The 27,824-nt window shown below is 43.5% G+C and overlaps 2 protein-coding genes and 1 long non-coding RNA gene across 3 annotated transcripts in view; 2 read left to right on the forward strand and 1 right to left on the reverse strand.

The window, feature by feature from the left end:
• The window catches only part of MYZAP (myocardial zonula adherens protein), an 89,799-nt gene extending 86,908 nt beyond the window's left edge, over window positions 1–2,891 (forward strand). Inside the window, exon 13 of the mRNA XM_059372006.1 lies at window positions 1,950–2,891. Coding sequence (XP_059227989.1) covers window positions 1,950–2,046 — 97 coding nt within the window. The 3' untranslated portion in view covers window positions 2,047–2,891. The remainder of the gene's footprint in view (window positions 1–1,949) is intronic.
• The window catches only part of LOC131999236 (uncharacterized), a 28,400-nt gene extending 10,355 nt beyond the window's left edge, over window positions 1–18,045 (reverse strand). Inside the window, exon 1 of the long non-coding RNA XR_009399054.1 lies at window positions 17,878–18,045. This is a non-coding gene — a long non-coding RNA (uncharacterized LOC131999236). The remainder of the gene's footprint in view (window positions 1–17,877) is intronic.
• Window positions 18,046–18,217: 172 nt separating this feature from the next.
• POLR2M (RNA polymerase II subunit M) lies at window positions 18,218–27,444 on the forward strand. The gene is made up of 4 exons (XM_059372008.1): window positions 18,218–18,414; window positions 20,326–20,970; window positions 23,338–23,542; window positions 25,279–27,444. Exons 1-4 carry the CDS (start codon window positions 18,302–18,304, stop codon window positions 25,423–25,425), a joined length of 1,110 nt encoding a protein of 369 aa, XP_059227991.1. The 5' UTR covers window positions 18,218–18,301; the 3' UTR covers window positions 25,426–27,444.
• Window positions 27,445–27,824: the final 380 nt, after the last annotated feature.

A 27,824-nucleotide genomic window follows, 5' to 3' on the forward strand; every position in this document is an offset into this window, starting at 1 on the left:
AGGAGGCAGAATCCACATCGCTTTGGGAATGACAGGCTACAGGCCGTTCAGGGAAGGGAGCGGACTCCTATCTCATACCCACCACGCCATTATGGGGAGAAGGAATGTAGCTGCTGTAACAAAAGCCCACAGACCTCAGCTTGGCAACATCAAGACTGATTTCTCCTGTTACGGAGCAAGGCTGGTTGACATGGGCCTCACTGCAGTCATTCCGAGCCCGGATTCTTCCAGCTGCTCACCCTGCCTGGGCTTTGGAGTCCTCGTGGACCCCCCCACTCTATCTTCTGCACAAAAGGGAAGAGACTGGACAGGGAGGATGATGTAAGAGGATTGTAGGAGTTAAACCTGGAAGAGAAAATTCTCTCTTCCAGTTTCATAGACATCATTTCCGTCCTTGTAGGCACATGGCCCATCAAATTGCAAAGGATGCTGGGAAAGGTAGTTATGAGTCCAGGAGGAAAAAGAAATGGAAGATTTTCTCCATCTCAGCCACCAAATCCTGGTTAATTCTACTTCCCCAGTATCTCCTTACCCTTTCCTTGCTACCTGACCTCCAGTGCTACAGTTAGAATTCAAGTTCTCACGATCTGTCTTCCACATCCTAAATAGCAAAAAACAAACAAACAAACAAAAAACCCTCACATTCTGCCTCCAGACTAAGCTCTCTGCAGTCATCCCTCAGTGAAGCTGAGGAATCTTGCTCGAATAAAAAGATGAGCATATCCTGCCCCTCCTTACAAATATTTAGTGGCTCTGTGTCCCCTTCTAAATCTCTTAGCGGGGCACACAGAGCTCTTCACGGGGCCTCGTCTTCTGTCACTTTCCACCATGAACTCTTCGCTCCAGTTCTGCCAAACGTGCCTCCTTTCCACAGCCACGGCCCCTGTGCTCACGTTCTGCTCTTGCACACCCTGTCCCTTCTGCCTGAATTCCCGTCTCCTCCTTGACCACTTGAGGCACGCCTAGGCACCCTGCAAGATTCCCCTCTCTGTGCACATTTCCAGATGCCCTCCTAAGTGCTGCTAACTCGTTCTGCCCTCGGTGTGCCCATGATATGTCAATCCTTGTATTGCTCCCGGTCCTGACAGGCCAGGAAGACCGAAGAGAACAAGGGGCAGTGGCACACTCTGGGGCTAGCACAGCGGAAGTGGTTACCAGCCTGGGCCTGAAGAGGCAGGGGGAGGAAGCCAGGAGGACAGACAATGGGGACAGCTGCAAGCTGTGACCTTTGCTAGGGGAACGCCGTCAATGACCAAGCTGCAGTCTGGCCGGGAGGGAACACAGGTCCTGACCGCTCTGTCCTTCCAGTCTCTCATCCCCTGCTGCCAGTTCCCAACTGGTCAGAATCAACCGGAAGCTAAGGGGTAAGGGAGCCCATTGATGCTGACCACTGAAACTGATCAGTTCAGTTTCCCAAAGGCACAGAGGTGGAGACAGGGGAGAGTAATCTGAACGGGCAATTGGAGACTATCCAGCAGAGCTCATCACGTGTCTCTTAGAGCACCTAAGACATTAGTTATTTATGTACATCTGTTTCCCACTAAATTAGGAGTTCCTTAAATACATGGTTTTTTTTTTTTTTTTTTTTTTTTTTTTTTCCTGAATTATCGATGCCTAGCACAACCTTTGAAAGTTGCTGAAGGGTTGCCTGGGTGGCTTAGTTGGTTAAGTGTCTCATTCTTGATTTCAGCTCAGGGAGCCTGCTTAAGATTCTCCGTCTCCCTCTCTCTACCCCCCCCCTTCAGCTCTGCGCTCTTTCTCTTGCTCTCAAATCTTACAAAGTTGCTAAAAATAAAGGCCCCTCTTCTAATACTTAAATGGAAAATTCAACTATCAGTTTATAAAATTGTAGGGTACAGCGCTGGCAAAACCTTCCTGGAGTTGTCTTACAATGAAGAGTATGGACAGTTTTGTTCCAGCTTCCTGACTGGCCTTTTCTCGTTTCTCAGCCCAGCAGGTAGGACTCGTGAAATCTCGATACCTTCCAGGAACTACACTCCGTACACACGGGTCTTGGAGTTAACCACGAAGAAAACACTGACCTAGGCACGTGGAGACACACACTTTGTACGGATGGACAAAAGCCCTAGAACCGTGCAGCTCGAGGTTTGGGAAGGGACGCTTCTGCTTCCTCCTATCCAAGTTTCAGCCAGAAAGGAGACTGCTGAGGTTCTGATCTACTTCTAAAACATGAAGGAAAAGTGAGGTAGAAGGGGGGGGCAGGAGAGAGAGCTTACAAGGTCATATTTCAAACACCCAACCATGCTTTACTGGGCCATCATTAGCTTTCCAAGTAGACACTGAAATTCTGTCAGGAGAATTCCCTCACAATTGATTTTCTGGTTCGCTAGCCTTCGGTTGGGAGGAAAAAGGGCATTAATTTGAAATTTCATGTTATTCACACCAGGATCATTTGTTACAGCATGAAGGTTTTATTCACCTATAAAAGTATTAGAAGCGACGTTTCTCTGGTGCCAAGAAGCCTGTCTCCATAGGCACAGGGGCACCTGGGGATACCTGACCCTGCCAGGGAAGGGCGCTCACTCCTCTTGGTCCCCAGGATCTGTGTGGGGTTGTGGGAGCCACGGGTGGCGACTGGTCTCCTGTGGGCACAAGTCCTCGTTCTCATGTGCTAACCCTTGGTTTAATTTGTGCCTTATGCCTTCATGGGGCTCACTGATATCAGTGTATTTATTTCACCTGTGATTTTTTCTTCCCTTTCCCACTTTAACTGAAAGAATTTTTTGTATGTTAAGACTATTATGTGAAAAGGTAATCATTGAATGTTTTCAGTATCAATTGTTTTTTTTTAAATAATTTGTTCATGCATGTTCTACTCTGATATAACCTATGTTACATATGTTTAATAAATGCCATATATTTTGTTCTAACTACATTGTCTCTGGATTTCATCCATGACCAGATAGCAGGGGTAGAGAGCAGAATGGGGCTCGGGAGTGTTGAAGTCAGGGTACAGTGATCTTTCTTTAGTACAGTCCATACAGGTATTTATAAACCTTAAGATAGGGTATGTATGTGTGTGTGTGTGTGTGTGTGTGTGTGTGTAAACCCTGGAAGTTGTCTAGTTAACTCTAATTATTACATAGTAATTTTACCTTCCTGAAGTGAGAAACAGTTTTGTATGCAAGGTTTTGTCCTAAATTAAAAAATAATAACATCCTATAATAATGCTTCTATCAATGTTTTCATTTCAATCCTTCTTGGCCTTCTTAAAACACATGCACATACTATTTATCTTGTTTTGTATTTAAAACACATATGGCACTATATTGAAAGGCAAAATCATGATATTTAGGAACGTGGCCTCTGGAGACTGAGCTCAGTCACTAGTGTGTGCTTTGGGCAAGTTATAGAACCTCTTCGAGTTCCTGTTAGGTGGGATACATGATAGTTCTTTCCTAGCTGGAGTTGGTGGGAAGATTAAATGAGTTACTATCCATGAAGTTCTCAAATCGTGCTTAGTACCCAGTAAGCAATTAACAAATGCTATTCTCATGACATACTTTGTGATCTTTTTCACTTCCTGTATTATGATCATTCTATACAGGTATGGATATATAGATCCAGGCCACCGTTTCTTACAGTTAACTGGATTCCATATTACTGATGTACTATGATTTACTCGACCTACCCACCCATGCTGGGATTTGGGAAGTTATCTTTATTTTTTTTAAGCAGCCCTCTGATGAACCATCTTGTACACACACCTTTGTACACTTGCCTAATTACTCTCTGGATAAATTCCTAGAAGAGGAATCACTAGGTCGGGTCAAAAATCATGCAAACTTAAGTCTTTTGGTGCATATGGTCCACTTGGGCCTGTTGAAATCTGTGTCCACGTAAATTCTTACAACAGGATGAGAATGGGGTTTCCTGACCCCTTTGCCAACACTGGGAATGAGAAATGAAGGAATGTATAAAGTTGCTTTAGGCAGACCCGTCCCCCAAACAGGCAGTGAAAAAAGTTCCTTCAGGATATTGCCTTTGGATCCCTGAGCTGAGGGACTGTGCAGGTGTGAGCTGCAGGCCTGTAGGCGTCCCCAGGGCCCAGAGAGAGCATGGGCAGCAAACAGGAAACAGGCCTGGGCTGCAAGGGAGTGGGGCTTTCCCTCAGGATCCTGGAATCAGAGAAAGCCTGCTGCTTAGTCAGAGACAAGAGCCAGCCATGGAAACAAAAAATTCAGGCCATGAGACTGAGTTTGCATCTGGGTGGGACCTGCCCCAGAGCAGAGATTTCAGGACTGGCCCGCAAGAGGCACATTTAAGAAGTGCTTGGAGTTGCGTGATAGACGTGCCCTCCTCCCTCTAGAGGGTGCACCAACCAAGGCTGGCCCCTGAGCGGACGGACGGACGGGGAGTCTACCCTGGGAACCCTCTTCCTCTCCAACAAATGCTATCTTCCTGCTCCAGGAGCTCCAGGGTGGTCCCCCCCAAGAGTACTGTGGTACAGACCACAGTACTCTTCTTGATACCCAGACTCAGAGGCCCAGTTCAGTTCAATCAGCACATGTCAGGTGCCACCCGCCAGATTTGAGGGGGGGGGGGGGGGGACAGGTATATGCACCTCGAGACCCTCCCTAAAATTGTTTCCAGTCTGTTTCCTCCTGATCTCTGTCTTTGAATCCCAAGGGGCTTTTTTCCGAGCCTTCTCTTGTCCTATTACATCTAATAACTGATCATCACGTCCATTTCCTGTCTCTCCTGTGATGCAAGCTCTTTGGGGGTAATTTCCCATCAAGGAGGGGATTCATCGCAAACCTCGATAATCATGAAAAAATCTACAAATCGAAATTCTTCCAGAAAGAGCCCTGGCCAGGTTAATACAGGAGACCAAGAGCTACTAAGCTAGGCCCAGCATATATCCACTAAATCTCTGCAACCACCCATTCTCTGTGGACGATGTTACTAGTGCTATTTTGCAGACTAGGAAAATGGAACTCAAAGAGAGATGAAAATTGCCTGAAACCACGTGGGCCTGATTCCAGAACACAGGTGGGAAGCTTGGAGTTGGTCTCAGGTCTGCCACTAAGTCACAATACCCATTTGGTCAGGCCTGTTTCAGGCTCAGGGCTCCCATAAGCAGTTTTGCCTAAAAATGGAATTACATCCCCCTCATAGGCTGGCTGTGCAGCTCACATGAAAGACCCTCGAAAAATTTTCCAGCACTGTGCCAGAGACATGCCCACAGTTGATACCTGCCATGATCACTATAATTACTGGGAAGGTGGTGTTGTTGCATCAGGAATATTTGCAAATTTAAGGATTTCCTATTGGACACAGACTAGAAACTCAATCCCAGTGAGTGGGACTGTGCAGAAGGGAGATACGGGGAAAAATGGATAAACAGATTCAATAAACTGTAATAAAAGTAAATAAACTTTTTCCTCATATTCGAATTTGAGGACAACTCATGTGAATTGGTCAGAGAAGGGAAAGCCCCAAAGGGAGACTAGAGATGTGTTTCTGGAAAGAGGCCAGGGGCAAAAAGACCAGAGGGAGACTAGCCGTTCAATTTGGGGACGGGATAAGATTACTAATACAGGGTGTAGAGTATAAGTTGTTTTAGCACCATTGTTGAAAAGACTACCCATTTTCCCCTGAATTGCTTTAGTACCACTGTTGAAAATCAACTGGCTATAGATGCATTGGGTCTATTTCTGTACTCGCTACTTTGATATACTGATCTATTTGCCCATTTTATTCTAATATGGCTTGAAGTCACATGGCATAGGCTCTAGGACTTTGTTCTTCTTTTTCAAAGTCGTTTTGGCTATTATAGGTCCTTTGCATTTCTGTAGGAGTTTTATAGTCCATCCATGTCTACCAAAGGCTCCGGGATTTCGACTGGCATTGCACAGAATAGACAGATCATCAAGGAGAACACCAAGAGCTTACTGCTCAGTGGGGCACTTGGGTGGCTCAGTTAAGTGTCTGACTGTTGGTTAAGGCTCATGTCTTGATCTCATGGGTCCTAGGACTGGGCCCTGTGCTGAGGGAGCCTGCTTAAGATTCTCTCTCCCACTCTCCGTCCGCTCCAACCCCCACTTGCATGATCTCTCAAATAAACCTTGAAACAAAACAAAACAACAACAACAAAAAAACAAGCAAACAAACAAACAAAAAACCCCTCACTGCTGAGTGTCAGGTCAACTTGGAGCCTAACTGAGCCTAGTTGGAAGTAGTCAGGGCCTAGCTGAGAGTTCATAGATCAGATCCTGAATGTCGGGGCTGCTTCTCCCTTCTCCAGCTGGGAAGGTACCAGGTAAAAATTTCCAGAATGTATTTTGATAAAGGTATAGTATAATCTTTGTGGAATTCCGAACAAAATATTCTAAGAAACATTAATTTGTGCCCAAGGGCCATAAAACTCATGTAATTTGAATGCAATAAAATATAAATAAATAGCAAACAGTTCTTAGGGGTTTTCTCTTAATTTTTCAACACATACTTCGGAGTTTTAACATATAGCATTTACAGCATTCACCTTCCAGAATTAGGGGTGGGAGGGGGTTAAGATATAATTAGTAGGCAATTTTTTGGCCCTGGGACTTTTCTTGTAAATGTTTTCTTTGGCAGCCATACTCTTGAGAACAGGAAGTTACTCTCTTGTTACAGATTTAAGACTTTTCTGAGCCAAATAACAGAAAGCTGGATTAGTTCTGAAATGAAGAGGGAAAAAAAAAAACTCTAGGCTCTTGCTGGAGATTAATGACATCTTGCAAATATTTTAATTCTCTCCTTTCCTCTTAACTTGCCACCTCCTAAACAAAACACATTCAGCCTGAAAAACTTAACTGGTCACTTTGTGGCCCAACCCTAAAATAAAATATCTTTATGGTACCCACGAATTTATTTAAACATTTTTGGGGGGCTGGGGAAGGAAATTAGGGCTGTCTCAAGTTAACTTTTTTTTTTGTCTCCAAATCCCTAAAATGGAATTGAAAATAGGAAAAAAAAAAGTCATAAAGATGTTTCCACGGAGATCATAAAAATTCATCATTTTCTTTGACTTTTTAAAGTTTTTAATAGAGAAAAATGTTATATCAAGCTTTGTAAAAAATGACTTTGAGATGCATACAAATAATTCTTTAGAAAATGTCCAAAATAACAGAATTATAACCTCTGACTATAGCACTTTTTAGTTTGACTCTAAAACAAAGCAACTGGTTTCCTCCCAGAAAAGGGTCTTTTTTAGTTTAAAATTTGCCTTTTACACGGAATTCTAGAAGAAAAAAAAAAACTGTAATCACAATGAAATTTATAATCTAAGGGAACATTAATTCTATAAATTATTTGAGAATCAATTGTGGGGATTCTTGTTTTGTTTTAAGATTTTATTTATTTGAGAGAGCGTATGTAGAAGGGGCAGAGGGAAGGAATCTCCAGCAGATTCTCCACTGAGCACAGATCCCCACATGGGGCTCCATCCTGGGTTCCTAAGATCATGACCTGAGCTGAAATCAAGAGTCAGATGCCTAACTGAGCCACCCAGGCACCATGTTTGTGGGGATCTGTAAAACATAGAAGACCTCAGGAAAACTGACATTTGGAGGTAAAGAACCTTTTCCTGTAACAAGGATGTATTTTGTACTAGCGACCTAGGATGTTTCCATAGGATTAATTGTAGCCTCTCAGAAAAAAAAAAATGTTGGGTAAAATTTTTCATTTATACTTGCATGACACATGCAAAGTTCAAATGCCCTGGTGCCCAGGGTCTGCACAGAGGTGCAAAGGTCTGGTATAGGCTGGTTGGGAGAATGTTCACCCAGATGATAAGTACACACCATCTTAAAGTCACTCAAATTCACGATTCTGAGAAACTCAATTCTGGGGAAAAAAAAAAATCCATTTGTTGATTGGATGAGGCCACAGACCCACAATTTGCAACCCTTTATTTATATTATCTATTTTTTTCCTATGCATTATAAAAAAAAAAAAACAACACTTGTACTTTTTAAAGCACTTTTCCTCTAGTCTGCTTGAAATGATGTTCCTCCCACATCATTCATTACAGTTTGCTTGTCTTCTACTATTTTGACAACTTCAGGGTTTTTTTTTTAAACCTCATAAACAATCTTAAATTACTCAGAGATGTCAACCACTAGATATAAAAATTAAATTAAGCTCAAGAATTCTAGGTGATGGAAGACACTTTCCAGTCCAGAAGATATGGGCAAGTATGGGAGTACAGCAAGGGTTGATAAAACCTGAAACGTCATCAATGTTGGATGAGTATTTATTTAAAGGGAGCTACCTGCTTCCTGGTTTACTGCATACCAAATATTTCTTCAACATTTATGAGCTTAAATAGATGCAGATGTTTCCAAAGAATGTATCATAACATTAATCATCCTAGAATCATATAATTTAAGTGTTGAAAGGCATCTTGGAGTTTGTCTGGTTCAATACGGTCATTTAAAACAGAAGAAAACAGAGACCCAGAGAAATTCACGGACTGGCCACAAAGTTAATGGTACGTAAACCCCCTCGCCACAAAAACACGGTTGGGGATTGACAACCGCCCCTTCAGTTCTTGGATCTGGATCACCTTCGCTGTCCTAGATACTAGGCTTAACTGCCTTCTCCTCTAAATTTTTAGGAAGAAAAATCAAGGACTTTTTCTTCTTCTGAATCATTCTCCTATGTATTCCATGGGTGTTCCTTATACCTCCCCCCTTCTTCCTGTAGTTGAAGCTTTGCAGAGCTGTGTTCCTTTCCGTGCAAGACAGAACATTAAAGGTGATCAGACACTGGATTCTGGCGAGGCCTCATGAGAGGAAAGGCACACTCAGCTTTCTCTAACTCCATCCTCCTGCCGGCCACCACTTTTATTTCAGAGCCTCTGACAGACATGAGACTCTGAAGAGTGAGATATACGGTGTGCTGACATTGTAGTAGAGACTTGGTTCTTCTTCCCCTCCGTGAAAGGCACAACTCTGAACTCCCTCCCCTGAAGCACTTGAAATTATACCATCTCACTCTTTTGTGACGTTGCAAACTACCTTCTTACTCTTCTACTTTCTGCTAAATATAGGATAACATATTCCCTGAGCACAAGTATAAACATATCTGAATGTATTTCTTAATGAAGTTATTTTATAGTCATCTTTTGGTATACTGTATACTCCCACACACATGGGACAAAGTCCATGTACATATAGGAGGTGTGCCCTCCAGCATGGAATATGGACCAATTCTAAGAGAAGTTTGGTTTTGACATTCTCCTTTTTTGCCCTGATCTCCACTTTTTCCAAATCCTGGATAGGCGGTCCTCTGCGGTCTTCCTGCTACGTATACCCTGTTGTAATACTCTCTGTGGTCTATTCTTCCTCTCTGATTGTTCAAAATTCTCTCAAATTCCCCTCTTAACCTACACTAAAAGAGTGGAATTTGATAGGAGGACATCACCTCAACTAGCCTTTTGTCAGAGAGTGATTTGGAACCAATTCATACTCATGTGTAAATGGTTGATAGGCTGTGATCAAAATAGGTTGTGGCCTATCTATGATCTCAAAGGAAAAATCCTTGTTAAGCAGTAATCTTATTGCTGGAATTTCAGTCAATGTGTCAAAGGGAAGTGAAATGAGTCAAGGGTAGGGGAAGATATTTTAAGTCAAGAATTTGTCTTGATTTTGACAAGATTCTTTCTCCTAAACTAAGAGGAGGGGTCTCCGCTGTGCCCACAGTCTGCGCCACAGAGCAGTACATGTGATAAGACTATTTTTTTCTGGTTCGTGAGTTTGTGCACATGGAAAAAAAATCACAGAAAGATGTTATTCAATCACAATCACTAACCAATAATCTTCATTATGTTTGTTAATTAAAGGTAAACTTACATGAAATGTTTGAGAATCAAACATTTAATTATTTTCCCCCTAAAATATCTCTTCCCACACTATCACAAAGATCATAAAACACCATGGTGGCCAGCAATGGGAGATTTGTCACCAAATAACACTCAACCATGTGAAAGTCTGAAGAGAAAAGAATTCTTTCCCTTCAACTTGAACCTTGTTTGGCTGGGATTTTTCTCACCAGAGTCTTCCTATTTTTTTTCCATGGGCAACTGCCCCCTTGATTAATCCCATTTCCCTCCGTCTTAGTTTTTCCAAGCAGCTGAGCAAACAAAGATGCAGGCGTCCATTTTAACGTGCTTCCTCCCTCAAGCCCTCTGGGATGGGCCGTCTGTTCATCCTGTTCATAAACCAATGGCCTGAATGTGCTTGGAGAAAGCAGCAAGGATCTTCTGTCAGGATTAATTTTAATAGGCCACAGTCTGTTCCCCGGTAACCACAGCCTCAGTAAATGGCTTTAAATTACTATTTGCTGATAAAGAGGGAGATAGGAGTTGAAAATTTGGTTCCTCATTTCAAACAGTTTGGATAAGTAATGCAAGAATTTACTTTTAGTGTGGAGTACATGCATTTTACAGCCTAAGCCCTTGGGTAGCTGAGGAAAACCTTTTGTTGCAGTGGGATCGCAGTAAAATACAAAGAGGGGAAATGTGACATTTTGTAGTATAGAATTTTAGAGCTAGAAGGGAAATGAAGAATTTATCGGGTTACTTCCCAGCATAAGGCTCCCGATGAAGCTTTCTGTTTCTGATTTCTGTGCAGAGAAACTTTATCCCTGCGGCCCCTCCCACTGTTCTGTCTCCCTCTTTACTGGTGTCGTGTCCCCGCCACACACACCCCCGCTCTGCTCTTCTCATGCCTGATTCCACTTCCCTGTTGCCTTCTGCATTTCTCTCCCCTGACTGGCCAGGCTCCTGCCAGTTATTTGGAAAGCTCTGTGCCAAGGGACGGACAGACAAAGTCACAGGATGAGTGGCAGGAGGTCCTAGCACTCGTGTCTCCCTCTGTAAAGTGGGGCTAGTCTCCAGTGCTCTCTGCTCATCAGAGAAAGCAGGTGGGGACTGCCTGGAGGAGCAGGTTTGGTGAACGGTACATTATTGTACCATGAAGTCTAAGGTTTACCATTCTTTATTAATTTTCATTAGCTACAGCCACTATGGTTTGTTTGAAAGTACAGCATGTTCCATTGCTGAAAGAAAACAAAACAAAAAAAAGAAAAGAAAAGAAATTGCTTCAACCGTGGTTATGACTCTTGGTTCCCATGTCTCCCTCACATGCCCAGGACACAGCAAGCAGCACAGCAAAGGCCAGCCCGCCCTTTCCTCCGTCAGCTCTCTCCCTCTGAAGTCCTGATGGACCCTTGATTTTCCTAACAGAGTGATGCTATCGGCTCTGTATCAGGCAGGGTTCGTCGGAGAGACAGATATAGTAGCACATGTGTGTAGATAATCATGGGAGCCAATTCCTTAAAATGAATCTCAGAGATTTGGTTCACATGCCTATCCCTGCAGGTAGGCAAGAGGCTGGAGAGGCAGAGAAAAACCACTAGCGCGGCTCAAGTCTGAAGGCTGTCTGCTGGCAGAATGCCTTCTTGCTCAGGGGAGGTCAGTCTCTATTCTACGAAGGGCTTCATCTGATTGGAGGAGACCCACGCACATTATGGGGGACAAGCCCACCGATGTGAACATTCATCTCAGCCAAAAAAACACCTTCACCGAAACATCTAGAATAATGTTTGTCCAAACATCTGAGCACCATAACCTAGGCAACCGACACATAAAAGTAATAAAAGTTTCTTTTTCGGTGATCCTTGTTCCCAGTGACTTTGTCTGCTTCAAGTATCTGCCTATCCACTCCTTTCCATTTTCTTGTGGGACTCACCTCCCACGAACCGTCATTTTGCTGCCCAGGTTCCATCTGACAGGAGTTGGGCTACATTTTTCCTTTATGCTTTCATCACCCGCCACTGTCACTGTGACCATATACCACTGACAATTCTAGGCAGAGAAACTGGGCATGCTCCTCTGTGTGCCCCTGCAGTGCTCCCCACCTCCACTGTGCGGTGATGCCAGCGCGGTGGCAGGACCATCTCCGGGAGCTGAGAGGCCCAACAAGTAGGGAATGAACACTTCGAGTTTTTGCTACACGGATAATGTAATGTAATGTAATGTTCCCTCATCAGTATCCCAAGTGAAGGAAGAAAAAAAAAATTATTTTTTTATTTTTATTTTTTTTTTAAAGGAAGAAAACTATCCAACAGCACTTAGAAGGAAAAGGACAGATAAGGCCAGGATAGGATACCTTTTAGGAACTGTTAGAGCAGTTCACTCAAGGAGTTGGAGAGAGGCGATGAAGGCAATGCTGGGTATGTGAGGAGGTGTTATAAGCGCTGGGAAGAGGGAGAAGTATCCAGAAAGAAGGTATTTAGACGGTGAGGTTGAGTTAAGAGACTAGCTGGGTATGAATACTTAGTTTCTGGATTGGGCAACTAGGTGGATGGGGATGCCATTAAATGGGAATTTTAAAAAGGAAGAGTGAGTTGGGGGAAGGGAACAGAAGTTCAGCTTTGGAGGAGCTGAACCGGAAGAATCTTTGGAACATCCAGGTGGGAGGGTCCTAACACTGGCTCTGATTCTCGCCTGAGAGCAAAAACCACCAGAGCCGAAAATCCTGGAGAAACTGGTAGCATGGGGTTGAGGTCAGGAGAGAGTTGTGAGGAGGAGGAAGTGGTCAACAGGCCAGAGGCGGCAAAGGAGGAAAGAGACTGAAACTTGCTTCTTTGGCTAGGATGACATGAGAGGGTTCATGGCACTGGTAAGCAGAGAAAATGGAGTCAGAGGGTGCCGACAAGTCTTTTAGGCAGCTTAGCCTTGAAAACAGAGAAAAGGGTGGAAGACAGAGGCGGTCCTTTTAACAGCTTCACTGGGGACATAACGGAGCTGTCATGCAGCAGATCTATTTTAAGTGTAAAACGGGATAAGGTGTGACTCGTGAAATGAATGTACTCACGTAACCATCGCTACAATCAAGATAATGAACGTATCCATCACCCCCGAAGGTTTTCTACCGCCCCTTCATAATCCTTCCCTGCAGCCTCCCCTTGACATCCCACATCATCAGGCAATCACTGATCTACTTCCAGTCACTAAAGATTAGATTGCATCTTTTGGAATTTTATGTAAATGGAATTCTACAATCCGGACTCTTCCTGGCTTCACTCAGGATAATGGAGATTCACTAAGGCTGCTGCATGGAGGACAGTAGTCAATTGTAGGGACACACTCTGATTTGTTTATCCGTTCACCTAGTGACAGATGTACGGTTGTTTCCGTTTCCTATTACGAATGAAGCTGCTATGAACATTTACATACAGGTCTTCAGACAGACACAGGCTTTTGTTTCTCTTGCTAGGGTAAAGACCTAGCAGAGGAATAGCTGGGTTACGTGGTAGGTTTTCAGAACCCACCCAACTGTTTTTTGAAGGGGTTGTATTATTTTACGTTCACATTAGCAGTGTAAGTTCCAATTGTCCCACATCCTTTCCAACGCTTGGTATGGTCAATCTTTCTCATTACAGACATTTTATTTTAAGATTTTATTTATTTATTTGACAGAGATCACAAGCAGGCAGAGAGGCAGGCGGGGTAGGGGGGTGGGTGTGGGGAAGCAGGCTTCCCACCAAGCAGAGAGCCTGATGCGGGGCCTCAATCCCAGGACCCTGAGATCATGACCCGAGCCACCCAGACGTCCCTCATTTCAGACATTTTAATAATTGTGTTGTAGTATCTCACTATATTTTTGTTTCTAAAATTTTATTTATGAGAGAGAGAGGGAGAGCACAAGTGGGGGGAGCAGCAGAGAGAGAGTGTGAGAAGCAGGCTCCCTGCTGAGGGAGGCTTGATCCCTGGGCCCCAGGATCGTGATCTGAGCCAAAGGCAGATGCTTAACCAACTAAGCCACGCAGGCTCTCTCATTGGGTTTTTAATTTGCTTTTTCTTAATGGATAATAACACTGCTCACCTTTCATATTCTTACTTCTTCATATACCTTCAGTGAAATGTGTGTTCAAATATTTTATGATCTAACCTTAGAAGTGATACCTCGCCACTTTCACCATTTGTTTTATTTTTTTACCATGTTCTGTTTGTTAGAAGTCAGTCTATTCCACATTTAATGGGAAGGGATTACCATAGGGCAGGACCATTGGGAACCCATCCTGAAGGCTGCCTACAACAGATGGCTTCCCATTTCTCTCGGAGCAAAATTCAAACTCTGTATTCGGGCTTAAGCCCTGAAAGATCTAGTTCTGGCCTTTTGTTTGTCTGTTATTTGGACGTGCTAAGCTCCCTCTCCTTTTAGAGCCTTGGCATTTGTTCTTCCCTCTACTTGGGATGCTTCCCTTTCTAGATGGGAGGCTTTCCCATGGTTAATTCTTGTCTCAGCTTACAAATGGCCTCAGAAAAACCAACCTCAGTCACCCTCCATCACCTCAGTCAAGGTAGCCTCCCAATCGCTCCTTAACATCCACCTGTATTAACTCTCTAGGTGACACTAGTACTAATAGAATGTAAGTTTCAGCATGGCAGGAGACTTCTGTCTCACTCACCATGATACCTCCAAAGTCTAGAATAGTGTCCCCCACACAGTAATTATTTGTTGAGTGAACAAATGAATGAGATCCCCAAGGAGGCAATATAGATGGGATCCAGATCACAGCTGGTGGAATTAATCTTGATTAACGCTCCTGCTTCTACTGCTGTTCAACAAATCACCCTAAACTTAAAGGTATAAAACAACAACCATTTTATTATGCGCCCGAATTCTGTAGGTCAAGGCCTCAGTTTGGGAGCCTAGAAGGCTGTTCTAGTCGGGGGCTGGAATCATTCAAAGGTTTGTTCACTCGAGTATCTCGTGGTTAATGCTCCCTTTTGGTGGAAACCCCAGTTTAGGCTGACAAAACACCAAAGACCCACACAAACTCAGGTTTCTGCATAGCTGGCTTGCTGGCTGGGTTCCAACAGTAAGCGCCCCAAGAAAATTGGGCAGAAGCTGCATTACTTTTTACTACGAAGACTGGAAAAATCACTTTTGCTCTAGTCATAAGCATGCCCAGATTCAAGGATCAGGAGGACCAATCCCATTTCGGGGGGGTGGGAGGGGTTAAATTCACATCGTAAGAACATGTGGCATGAGAAATAGTTTTGCCGCCATTCTGGTGGATCCCAGGCATACCACGGCCAGTTTGTGGCCTGACAATCAGTGGGAGAAAACAGAGAAGAGCAGCCTGGAGATTCTGAGGATCAATGCTACCAATTTTACAACTGATTTCTAATTTTTATTTTCAACTCTAAGGACAAATGGAAATCTTTCCCAGGTTTGTTTTTGTCCTTTCTTGAGAAACCACACGTGCATGCAAATAGGGGTGGGGTGGGGGGGAAGGAACAGAGGAAGAGGGAGAAAAGAATTTTAAGCATGCTCCACCCCCTGCCCCCCCACCTCCCCAGCACAGAGCCCCACACAGGGCTTGAGCTCAGGACCCTGACTGAGATCATGACCTGAGCTGAAATCAAGAGTCTGAGGCTTAACTGAGTGAGCCGCCCAGGCGCCTGTTTTTGTCCTTTTAAACTGCACGCAAAGGACACCTTTAAGGCTTGGTGGCAATGGGATGGCTAAGTCATCCTGGCAGCACTTCACATAATGAAATCATCCTCTCCTTTAATTCTCCATTTTGAATTTTTCTTACTAATAGTCAAATTCATTAGCTTACTCTGAGGATAATTAATACTCTGGATATTCATCCAAGTACCACTGGAAAAGTGACTTAGACTTTTTTAAAGGGCATGGAAACCCAAAGACAAAAACTAAAAATGCTGGTCTAAATTCAACTTTTAACAGATGGGCTCTTGATATCAACTGGAATTCTTCAGCAGAGATTAGCTGCCTGTGGTTTGTGGGCTTCCTTTCAAGTAGACAGTTAAAATCTATGGTACTTGTTGTTTCTCTCTTTGTTAAATGTCTCCATTTTATATAAGGCCCCCTCCCCCAACATTGCTGTTAAAATTTGTTCTAAAACTTATCTTTCCTTTGTTTGATGGATTATAGAATACATGACCTTTCATACTGAAGTACAAATAGCCTGGTTTTAGGTTTTACGGAGCTGTTCCCTCACTTGCCAAACTTCTTGGTTGGTGGCAAAACGAGTCAGTTTGTGCATGGGTGCTGTTAAAAATTGACATTTGTATTAGGACATCTTGAAGTTCTAAGCTAGGTTGTATGAAAGATCCTATCCCATAGCACTGAAAATATCTTCACAATCACTATGGCTGATACTTATACATAAAACGCTTACGATTATACATATGAAAGGGACACTTCATTAAGAAGAACATGAGAGAAAGGCTGTGAGAAAAATTGAAAGGGAGATTCCACTAACTAATACCTGCTGTACGCATTAGGAGAGACAGAAAAGTATACACATAATTCCCTGACAGAACTCCCTGACTTTACAACTTTGTTAGAAAGGAAAAAGAACTCACCATGCATAACACAACTGGAGAAGCATAACAGGAGATTTGAGCTCTAAGAGGCATAGTTATGCTCAAAAGAAAGAACAATTGGGGTTGGAATAACCTAGGAATGCTCAGGGAGAAGATGAGGCTTGAATTTAGATTTATAATGGGTGAAGGGTAAAGTGACAGCTTTCCACAAGAAGAAAACAGTAGGGGGCAAAATTCAAAATTCGGAGTCTGGAAAGAAGGCATCCTTGCCTTGAGGACACCTGTGGCCTAGGACCAGAAGATGGGGATTCACCACTGTTGGGTTAATAAAAGCCTCCAGCTATGGCCCAGGGACAGGTTGAGGGAGGCTTTGGGGAGCTTGCTGGGGGCCAACTAACTACCTGACTCAAAGGCCTTACTCAAGTATCTCTTATATAGCTGGGCTGAAGCAGGTTCTTGATATCTTTGAAAGCAAGGCTTATGCTGAGAATTTTAATACTTCAGTTAACCTGATCAGAATGAACTAGATTGGGACACTATAGAAATGACTTAAACTGTACTCCCTGGCATGGTTTCAGATTTTATCTAGAGCTTCAGTCTGCCTGGGAGGCAGCTGCTCTGTTTATTACAGCACTTCACATGGGATTGAGAAAATTTAAGTTTTCCATATCAAAGAATGGGGAGGTGGTGTTGGAGGTTTCCGGGGTGTCCCAACCTCCCAACTGATAGCTGTTGGGACTCTTGTATGCTTCCTATTCTTTATTTTGGGACACAGCTCTGGTGGCTGAATTGTAAAGAGAAGTAAGAGCTGTTTGGGATGTTTGACACTGCTCTGCTTAACAGCCTGAAAAGGCTCTTTCAACAATTTTAAACATCAGGATATAGGCATAAAGCCAAGAAGGAGATTTTCAAATAGGTGTTGTAGAAAGAGTAGCTGGGAGTTTGAGTGAAAATCTGGCGCTATCACTTACTCAGTTTTGGGCCCTGATAATACTTAATTGATTATGTGTTTTTCTACAGGTGAAACAGGGAATGATGAAGGAGGGGTTCTCAGTGGCTTGTCCAGCACCTCCTACCATCATCCCTTGCAGGCCTTTGGAAATGTGTGTGTACCTGCAGACTGAGAGTGGGGGGCGGTGGGGGAGGTAAAGGCGTTCTGGATTGTTCCGAGTTGGGGATGCCTACAAAACTAGCGGGCGCAAGCCAGACACCAAATGTCTCGCAATGCCTGAGGCAGTGCCACAGATGAAAACTCCTGCTCCAAATGCCACAGAGTCCCATTAAGAAATGCTGACACTCCCCACAAGGTTCCCTCCAACTCTGAGGACGTCATTATGCCCTGGCAGCACCCCGGGCCAAAGGCTCTCGAGCCCCATCCAGAACATTCCCCCAACTACACCAACGGCTAACCAACTCATCGCTCAGGTTCGACTTACAGTTCCCTTCTCAGAGGCACCTGCCCTGGTGCCCATACCAATCTTACTATTATACTGTTTCATCATTACCGGATTAATGTCTGTCTCCCTCCACCCCTCGGTAAACTCCATAACGGCAGGACTCGTGGATATTTGTCGGGGTCACAGCGGCGCTAGCCAACACTTTTTTGAATAAACGTGAAGAGCGGACGAACGGAGAAAACACAACCGGCGTAAACGCGAGCCCAATCGCGGCGGGACCCCACCGCCTCCCCCAAACCGCGGGAACTTCCGCCCCTTCCCTCTCCTCCCGGCGCCCCCCTTCTCCTTGCCCGTGTTTGTTTCCGGTGTTTCAATAAAGCTCGATTCGGTTCGAAGAAGACCCGTTCTTCCGGGAAAATGGCGGCTCCCGCTCGTACCTCGGAGTCCACGCCGGCGGCGGATCCGGCGCTAGCCGCGGGGGCTGCTGAGGAAACCGACTGCCCGCCGCCTCGCCAGCCTCAGCCCCCGCAGAATGTCCTCGCTGGCCCGCGGCTTCGAGCCCCAAGTTCCCGAGGACTTGGGGCGGCGGAGTTTGGCAGAGCTGCGGGAGATGTTGAAGCGCCAGGAGAGACTTTTGCGCAACGAGTAAGCTTGGGTCCCGCCGAGTCACCGCCAGGCTTCTTCGGTTCGGTGTCCCTGGGACGCGTTCCTTCCCCTCCTCCATACCGGGTTCCTTTCCCTGGAAGGTGACCTTGTCTCAGATCCGTTTCGATCCCGCCGGCGAGTAGAGGGCCTCCAGCCTTAAAGCCGGCTGCGCCCTGGTTTGGCACGTACCTACGGCCGGTGCGGATGGTTAGCGTGCGGAAAGGCAGCTTAGGGGTTTCAGCTGTTCCCTTAGCTCCTTGTTTTAATTACCCGGCCACTGTGACGGTTCCCTGAAGAGAGGGTCTGTATCCTAAATACCCGTGTACCCCAGCCTCCCTTGCCGCCCTTGTCGTCCCCAAAACATCTTGTCAGTTTCATCTAGGACCTGTAGGAAAGCGAAAGAATGGGACACAGAGTGCTGTATTAAGCAGGAAAAGTTGGTCTCATTTAGCTGGCGGTCTTAACGACTTTAGCAGCTGAGCAATACAATGAACGTGAAAGAAACTTAATGGAGCAGCTTGGTGTAGGAAGGTTTGAAGGAATGAAAGACAGAAGACAGCTGGAGGGTATTTTCAGAGAAGTTCCCAGCCAGGGGGTGTAGAAGGGTGGTTGTGGGACTGGGAAAACTACATCAGGCATGGAGTAATTTGGATATGTAGATGAAGGAGATGGCTGAAGTTTCCAGCTTGTATAGAGAACCACTAATAAGAACAAAAATTGGGGAATAGATCTGAGGTTGATTTTACTTAGGGAGGGGGTGCTGAGTTGAGGGGAGAGTTAATTATATGTACTTAAAAACTGGAGAAGTGGTCTTGAGGACCCGGAGAGAGAAGGCTGAGGACATACAGGAATCTCAACTGCAGAGGGATGTTAATGTTGAAACTGTGGGAAGGAATGTAGTGTGAAAGAATAAAAAGCCAGAGGTGTACTCTTCCCTCCGTTTCTTATATGGATAAAGAAAAGAGAATCTGAAAAGAAACCTAAGTCATTCAGCAAAAATGATCATTTAGGAGCTTTCTAGTAGGGCAAGTACTTTGACTTTGTGAGAATGGGTTTTTAATCTATAGCAGGGACTTAACTTTTTGGCCTCAGGACCCCTTTATACTGTTAAGACTTACTGAGCATGCCAGGGAGCTCTTGTTTTATGTGTGTTACATCTACTGATGTTTATTGGTGTGTTAGGAATTACAGGTGAGAGGGGCACCTGGGTGGCACAGTCGTTCCACTTTTGGTTTCCGCTAAGGTCATGATCTCAGACTCAAGATGGAACCCCGAGTTGGACTCTATGCTTAGCATGGAGTCCGCTTGGGATTCTCTCTCCCTCTCCCTTTCCCACTTATGCTCACTTGCTCTCTCTCTCACTCTCAAAATAAATCTAAAAAAAAAAAAAAAGGAATTCTAGGTGGGAGATCTTTAAAATACAAGAATACACAGTCATGAGCCATCAGAGCAATGATACCACATATCATGTGGCCCCTGGAAATCTCTGCTGTACCCATATAAGATAATGAACGTGGAAATGGCAAGTTATGACTTAGTGCTATTAAAAAAATAATTCTGGCCTTGCAGAACCATCCACCTCCCCTCCCCACGAAGGTCTTGGACATCTCACTTTAAAAACTGCAAGTTTTGGAGTATATTAAAGAGTATTATATGTTTAAGATACTTCTGCTGAAATTCTAATTAGGCATATGAAGGATGTTTATCCTGCATCCCCTTGTTTTGTTTTTTTTTTTAGGGTATTTTAGATGACGACTTATTTCATTCCTGTTCTGAGGCTGTTGGAGGTCAGATTTTTGACTTACAGATAGATTTTTCTCACTTTGAGGATAATGCTCTCTCTTTATATCTCAAGTTTGAAAACATGGCTCTGACAGATACATATTTGTTTCATTTTTTTCCATTCAACAGAAAATTCATTTGCAAATTGCCCGACAAAGGTAAAAAGATCTTAGACTCTGTTGCCAAAGTGAAAGCTGCCATTGCCGAATGTGAAGTTAGAGGAAAAAGTGGACTGTTTCATCCTGTTAGTTTAGACTGTAAGCTACAGCAAAAAGCAGTTGCAGTTGTTGATGTGGACACTGAAACGGCCCAGAGTTCTGACCGGATACTTGATACTTCATCGCTAGTCTGTGGCTCTTCCTCTGTAAGTAACACCGAGTCATCTAAAACCACCTCCCAGCAGCGGGGACTTGTACATCCTCCTCACGAAGGCGATGAAGAGGCTCCCGAAGTTGAGTACATAGTGAGCGCGTGCCCAGCTTCCCGTAGCAGAGCCAGCGCGCCTTCCTCCTGCGCAGCTGGTGAGCGTCTCCTTCAGCATCATGTTTCAAGTCAAGCAGAAGATAATTTGAGCAGCTCTGACAGCCTGTTTATTAATAGGTTACAGAGGATCACAATTGTGGACTCAGGTGAAGAGCACTCAGAAGAGAACAGGAGTGCTGAGAACTTGGCAAGGTTCGATAGTGGGGCACAGAAGAAGCCTCATTTCATGGAAGTGCTAGAAACTCGAGCCAAAAACCCAGTACCCCCACTACATAAATTTAAAACTAATGTGTAAGTACTATCAGAAACAGGCCTGTCACAGGCACATACTATTTGTTAAACTCAAAAAATTGGAAGAATGCTTTCAGTTCAGTGGACTTTTTTTGTGTGGGAGCTACTTGTAGTTAGCAAAGAGCATCTTGTGGAAATAGCCTGACTGGATGGAGGGTTTGTGTTGAAAAATACTTAGGTTTTCAGCCAAATGATTGAATGGGTTTAAATAGCAGGTAGAGTATTAGAGTTCAGGGTGGGCTTAGCCAACATTTGATATTAAACCCGGAGAGAGAATTTATTATGACTATTTTCCACAATAATTTTTTGGTATGTAGCTCCCCCTTTGATTAGACTGTAAGCTAAGGGAAAAGGAGCTTTAGAAGCCAATGGACTTGACAGTGAAAGATGTTTGTATGCTCACTATAGGTAAGGAACTGGTGCTGGGGTGGCACAGAAGTAAAGATCCCATTCCTCAAAGAATTCAGGATCTAGGTGAAGACCCAAGGCCTACCCACTTGGAAGAACATTGAACTGTATCATAACAACTTGAGGGGGAAGAGAGCTAGGAAGGGGTTAAAGAAATTGAAAAACAGATTGGGGCAGGAGGGTAAACGAACCATGCTTCTGAGTTCCTTGTCATAGTTTTGTTTCTGAGATTTCCAGAAAAAGAAAAGCTCTTTGAAGAGAAAGGAATTTTATCCAGTGTATTTAGCCTACCTGTCTGTAATTACCAGGCTTACATTACGCACAAAGTGGAATCACTACTACTTTTCTTCGAAAAGCTGAGAAGCTCTACTTAGAAATACCTAAAACTTTCAGAGAATTATTATAGAGTCTTTAAAGTGTAACCCTGCCATTTTTTTTTAACTTGAAAACATTTTATTCTCTCTAGAAAAACCAGGAAGATGAATTACATTAATTTTTAGGTAGGAATAAAAAGTAATGTTTGTACTCTTGATGTACAAAGTGAGTAACCTCTCATCTTGTGTGCAGTGAGGTGTATTTCCTCACTTCCAGGAAGAGAAAACCAGAAGCAGCATCTAGTCAGTCAGAGGATACACTGACCCTGGTTCTTTTCTGTGGTGCTTTAGCCAGAAGCCGGAGTGGGGAGAGCCAGAGGCCTCCCGTGTAGTTAGAGCAGATGGGAAAAGGCTGGGCCTGGACTCGTGTGGATCAAGAGATTCCATGGGTGAGCAGCCTTTGACTCCTTTTCTGTTCTATCTTTGGCCTCCACTGTGCCTTTGGGCACCCTGTATTTCCTGGGTGCTGGTAGCTGCCTCTTACCTCCCTCTAGCTTAAGTGTTTCCAGAGCTTCCGATTTACATGGCCAGTTACCATGAAACCTGCCCTGTGGGTGTTCTGTGGCACCTCAGACTTAACCATGTGCAGAATAGAACGCATTTCTTCCCACGATTGCTCCCATATTCCCTAAATTCATAGTGCCGCCACTTTATTTTTTTCTCCCAACGTGTCTTTTGCTTCATCTCCCTATCTGCCAGCCATATAGACCGACAGTATATTTTGTTGATTTTCATCTCTATGCATCCTCCTTTCAGAGTGAAGGCTCTCCCTCTCCTGGGCTAAAACTGGCTTGGTCTGGACTCTAGGCTTAATTCATCTAGTCCATCTCCTCCACTGCTCAGAGTGAAATTCGTACAGTGCAGATCTGACCCATTACACAGAACTCCTTGATGAGGCCTGGGCCCGGTCTACTTGCCAGCCTTACCTCACGGCCTTTCCTCTGCACACCACCCCTTGAACTCCCTTTGCGCCACACCGTGTTGCCCCTCACTCCCCACTGGGATGCCCTCCTCCCCTCATTTACATGGTGAGCATTTATTATTTCAAGATTCCTCAAAATTCACTCTTTAAAAACGTCTGACAGCCTCCCTGTCTTCCATTAGAACTTAGGGTTTCCTTTCTGTTCAGTGTGACAGTATGTATAGTGTGAACACCACCTCTGCTGAGTGTTCTACAGGTGGTATTATGGCATGGAAACTGTGTACAAGTTTACAAGTTTGTTTACTGGACAGCAAGCCCATTTGCGCACGTTTTGGAAGGGAAAGATGGAAAGATGGCTTCAGTTCAAGTGTAAGGTTGTAAGAACAAAGGGTAATGCAGAGAGCTTATCAGCCTCCCTATTTGTTGAAACAGTAGATTGTCCTATTACTCTCCAAAAAGGTGTCAAGTTAAATACTCCTGTTTCTGGAGTAAATACGTCTAAAAACAGGAAGGGTCTTTACGAATATAAATATTGGAAACTACTTATGTTTACCTTTGTAGGATAATTAACTGCTAAGGTTAAAGGCTGCTTCTGTGTGGGAATGTTGTAAATGTGTCTATAAAAAGAAAATAGTCTGATGATATAACAAATTTGCCCTCCAGATTACCTTCACAACAGAATGATTCATCTAGTCATTGGCAGAGAAGAGGGTCTCCCATCTCCTCGGAAGAAAGGCAGCTCAGGGATAAGAAGCATCTTGATGATGTCACAGCAGCCCGGCTTCTGCCACTTCACCATATGCCCGCACAGCTGCTCTCCATAGAAGAATCTTTGGCACTTCAGAAACAACAGAAACAGACTTATGAGGTATGTAGAGTTTTAAATGTTTCTTAAATGCTGCCAAGTCAGAATTTACATCAGAAGTTCACAGAGGATAGGACTTAATAGAAGGGTGCTTGAGAAATGGTCAGCTCTTGCCATTAGCTCTCAGATGTGAGCCTCTGGTTTTCTGAGAGTCTTCAAGTTGCTAGAACCGCAGGACACAGCTGGAGATGATCACAGCTACGTGCAACAGCGGAGTGGTTTTTGCCAGGAAATGTGGGAAGACCACTGCAGAATTCCCCAGTCTCACGCCCATGCTGTCAGACTAGCAGGAGCCATGCTTCTCTGTCTTCCACCTCGTAAGCCCCATGTGAGAGGGTCTCTGTGGTGGAAGCTAACCAAGAATCAGGGAACCTCCTCCAGGTTTCTGTCTCCTGCCAGACAGGGAAGAGCGTAACATCGGAGTGGTGTGATGTTACCAACAGGCATTTGGACACGGAGCTTAAAAGCATGGTGTGCAGGCCCTCGTGAAGACAGAAGAATCGCCGCTTTTAATAACTTCATTTTGTATAGCACTTACTTCAAAGATCTGGGAGTTCTGCACCTTAAGCGTGTATATGGACAGCTTGTGTATAGAATAATGAGATGGGAGAAAATAGGTGAAGAAGGGAGGGAGAAAAGAAAGCGTCCAATGTACTTACAGTAATAGTTTGACCCTCCCCCAGAATAGCAGCTTAGCTTCGTAGACTTGCTTACATAGATTTTAATCAGGTAGTAGATGCCAGTCAAGACAAAACCAGGCTGTTGTTCAGACTTGGCTTCTCACCGAAGCGCAGTTGGCATGGATTGGCATTTTCAAGGCACTCCTTTTTAAAAGCCATTTTGCTTCCTTGAGTAGCAAGGAAGCTCCCCTTGGGGAACAGGTTTTTAAATTATTTATACGATCTTGAGTGCCTGTTCTGAGATATCTGTAGGTTGAATTCAACTCCTTGGAAACCAGTTTCCTCGACAGAGTGCTGTTAGCTGCCACTTCAGTCCTGCGTCTCCAGGATATTCATGGCCTGAGGGGAAAGACACCAAGAGGTTCAAGTGGTAGGGGCAAAAGCATGAGAAAAGCAAAGAGCCAGATTGAAAATGGGCATTGCCACCTGCCATCAGCCTGTGGTCCTCTCATTGGGTATCTGCGAGCACATTGGCAGTGTCTAAAATTTGCTTGGACTTTCTGTCACAGTAATTTTCATGGGAACTTAATTTGGAGAGGGATAGTCGGTTTTTTTAAAGTATTGGTTTCTTGATTTCATTGTGACATTGAAATACAACTCTCAAGCCTGAAAGCCATGGTTTCATTGAGGAAAGAAGATTCTTTTTTGGAGAATCCACACAGCATTAGTGATTTTTGACACTTGATAGTTGAAACTGCTGTGTGAGTGTGTATGCACACGTGTATGTGTCCACATACTTGAAACTCTGTTCATGTTTGTAACTCATAGTGCTCTGCAGGTTCTTCGGTTTCCCAAGCAGAGGTGGGGTATTTCAGTGCACTGTTGTGTGTGAATGGACGTCTGACCACGACTGTGGCAGGCCGTAGCCCTCACCAGCATTGCCTGCCCCGCCCATCCGTGGTAGGCACAATTCAAGATGTGCACACTGCTAGAGAGAGCACTGAGGGAGCTGTATGCCCTTTTATTTCCACTTTAAATGACTTCCTGCTGAAAAAATTGTATGGAAAGGATGTGAATATGTAACGTTTTGCTTTGATTTTTTTTTTTTTTTTTTTTAAGGAGATGCAGGCCAAACTCGCAGCACAAAAATTAGCTGAAAGACTGAACATTAAGATGCAGAGCTATAATCCCGAAGGGGAGGCTTCAAGGAAGTACCGAGAAGTGAGGGATGAAGACGACGATCAGTCCTCTGGAGATGAATTCTGAAGATGCCAGTGGGATGTAAATCTCTGCTTGTTGAGTTGTCATGATCCTACATCAGACTTTCAAACAAGTATCAAGATCGGTGTCAGACATTGTCGAGGAAAGGAATTTTTTAAAGTTACACAAAGGTAGCTATAAAAACAGCCCAGTTTGTCTTATCAAAAGATGACTTTCATGTGCTTAAAAAGTTTAATATTTGAATATTGTGTTTTAACCATACTGTATTAAAGTTTTGCAGTATGTTGTGTGTTGGTCTGATATTTTAGTACATAGTAAGCACAGGATTTTTTTTTCTAAGCCAAATGAAGCAGGTAACTGCTCTTTTCCTGGCTCTTACCTCTGTGGAATAACATTTATTACATGTCTGTCAGTGAAATACTTGGTTGCCCCAGGCATCACCTAAAATGAATTAGGAACATAAAGTTTCTTCCTTTTTCAAGGAATGAAGAGAGCAGCCCAGAAAATTTTATGCATGTTTGCATGGGGTTAATGAAGTAATTGGATGTGAAATACCTAGGAAGACACTCCTAGAGGATTCTGAAATGTTTGTTTCCTTCTTCTGTCTTCCCTTAGGAAGAATGTTACCTTTTTATTAGGAATAGGAGTACTTTTAGTTGGTGCTGGAGGGTGGACGGTCTTTCTGGATGATCATATTTGCCCAAAGTGACACAAGATACAGGAAAAGTCGAGGGTGACTCGGTGAAGGGAGGAGCTGTTCTTAGGCTTGATCTGACTTGAGTTCATTGCTCTAAGAGGCGACAGGTTCAGTTTGGTAAGAAAACAAAATTTTTTTAAACTACAATTGAATTGTCAATACACCGCCTCTCCCCACTCCGCAAGAGCCATATATAGGCTACGGAAATCTCAGTCTCATATGTATACACATTTATGTACTTTTCAAGGATTACATGGTTTTCAGAGATTTCTTTGTTTAATATGTTCGAGATTCTAAACAGTGCTGAAAGGAAGAATAAAATATTAGAGCAACTTCACAGTGTTAATGGTGATGTTTTATGGGTGTTTAATTAAGTTTAACTTGCTTTAAAAGAGACTTTCATATAAGACATTTTCCTGCAAACACATTTAGGAGTGCCAGGAAGGGCTGGGTTTTCCAGCATGGACTTCCAGATAGGGCTGGTGCTTTCCATCCCCTCCCCCCACCCCTCCCCTGGCACCCTTCTGCCCTCCCCCTAAAAATGTGCAAATACACTGAGCTAACAAATTCATTATTTCTCCTTTTAAAAAACAATAAAAAATGGATTTCACAACATAGAATTATTCCTTAGAGAATAAAATGATACATTTCTGGAAAGCCAAGTAATGTGGAAGGCGTCCCATGCGTGGACACACAGTCCTCTGTCGTCAGATCACCCAGAGAGTGCCTCTGTTAAGATTTGGGTATATCTACTTTACATACTCTTCCATATGTTTCTATTTTCAATAATGCAGTCATACGGCACAGTTGTTTTATAGCCTGCTCTATGTATGGTAAACATTTTCCCATTAGTAGATACTTTGCATTTTAGATAGCTCCAGAATATTCAATTTTATGGGTGTGCCCTAACTTTTAAAATTAATTTATTGTTTAACAGTTTGTTTGTTACAGCGTAAACTGTAATCAACAATGCAATCAACATCTTAAAAGATAATCACATTTGTACAAAAATTCTTTCCAGAAAATACCTTTCTATAAGTGAGATTGCTAGTTGGGAGTATAGCTAAGTTTTTGAGATTCTTGATCTATATCACTCACCACAAAGACTGTGTCCCTTTATGTTTCTCCAAGCAATATCAAACTCCCAGGACTGAAAATGGCTATTTAAAGTGTTTGCTAACTGAATAATCACAGGAAAGGATGATTTTTTAAATTTATGTTTCTTTGCTTAATGAAGGGTGAGTGATTTTTCATGTCTGTTGACCATTTATGTTCATTCTTTTGAGCATTGCTTATTCATATCTTAACTGTATTTTCTTGGACAATGTGCTGTTTTTATTGGTCTATAAATTCTTGATGAATTAAGATGTCCAGCTTTTGTCATATGTTCTTGTTTTAGTGTGTTATTTTCTTTGTAATAGTTTGTGGTGTCTCAGTGTAGTAGTTTTCTTCAGAAGGCAGTCTTTGTGGTTACGTCTGAGCATGCCTGCCTTAGCCTCAGGATGGATACGTATTCATCTTTACTTTCTTCTAGGACTTCTTAAAAGTTTCACTTTTATACTTCTCTTTAATTCAAAAGGAAATTTTTAATCCATCTCAGGTTTTCTTGGGGAAGCCATATAAGGTAAGATTTAATTTTAATTTTTGCAGAGAGTTGACCAATTGGTTCAATATTATAAACCACCATTTCCCCACTGATTTGTAATGCTGTCGTTATAGGATATTAAATTCCCATGTGTCTTGTACT

This window comes from Mustela nigripes, chromosome 13, assembly GCF_022355385.1.
Source record: "Mustela nigripes isolate SB6536 chromosome 13, MUSNIG.SB6536, whole genome shotgun sequence".
In the NCBI taxonomy this organism is placed as follows: domain Eukaryota; kingdom Metazoa; phylum Chordata; class Mammalia; order Carnivora; family Mustelidae; genus Mustela; species Mustela nigripes.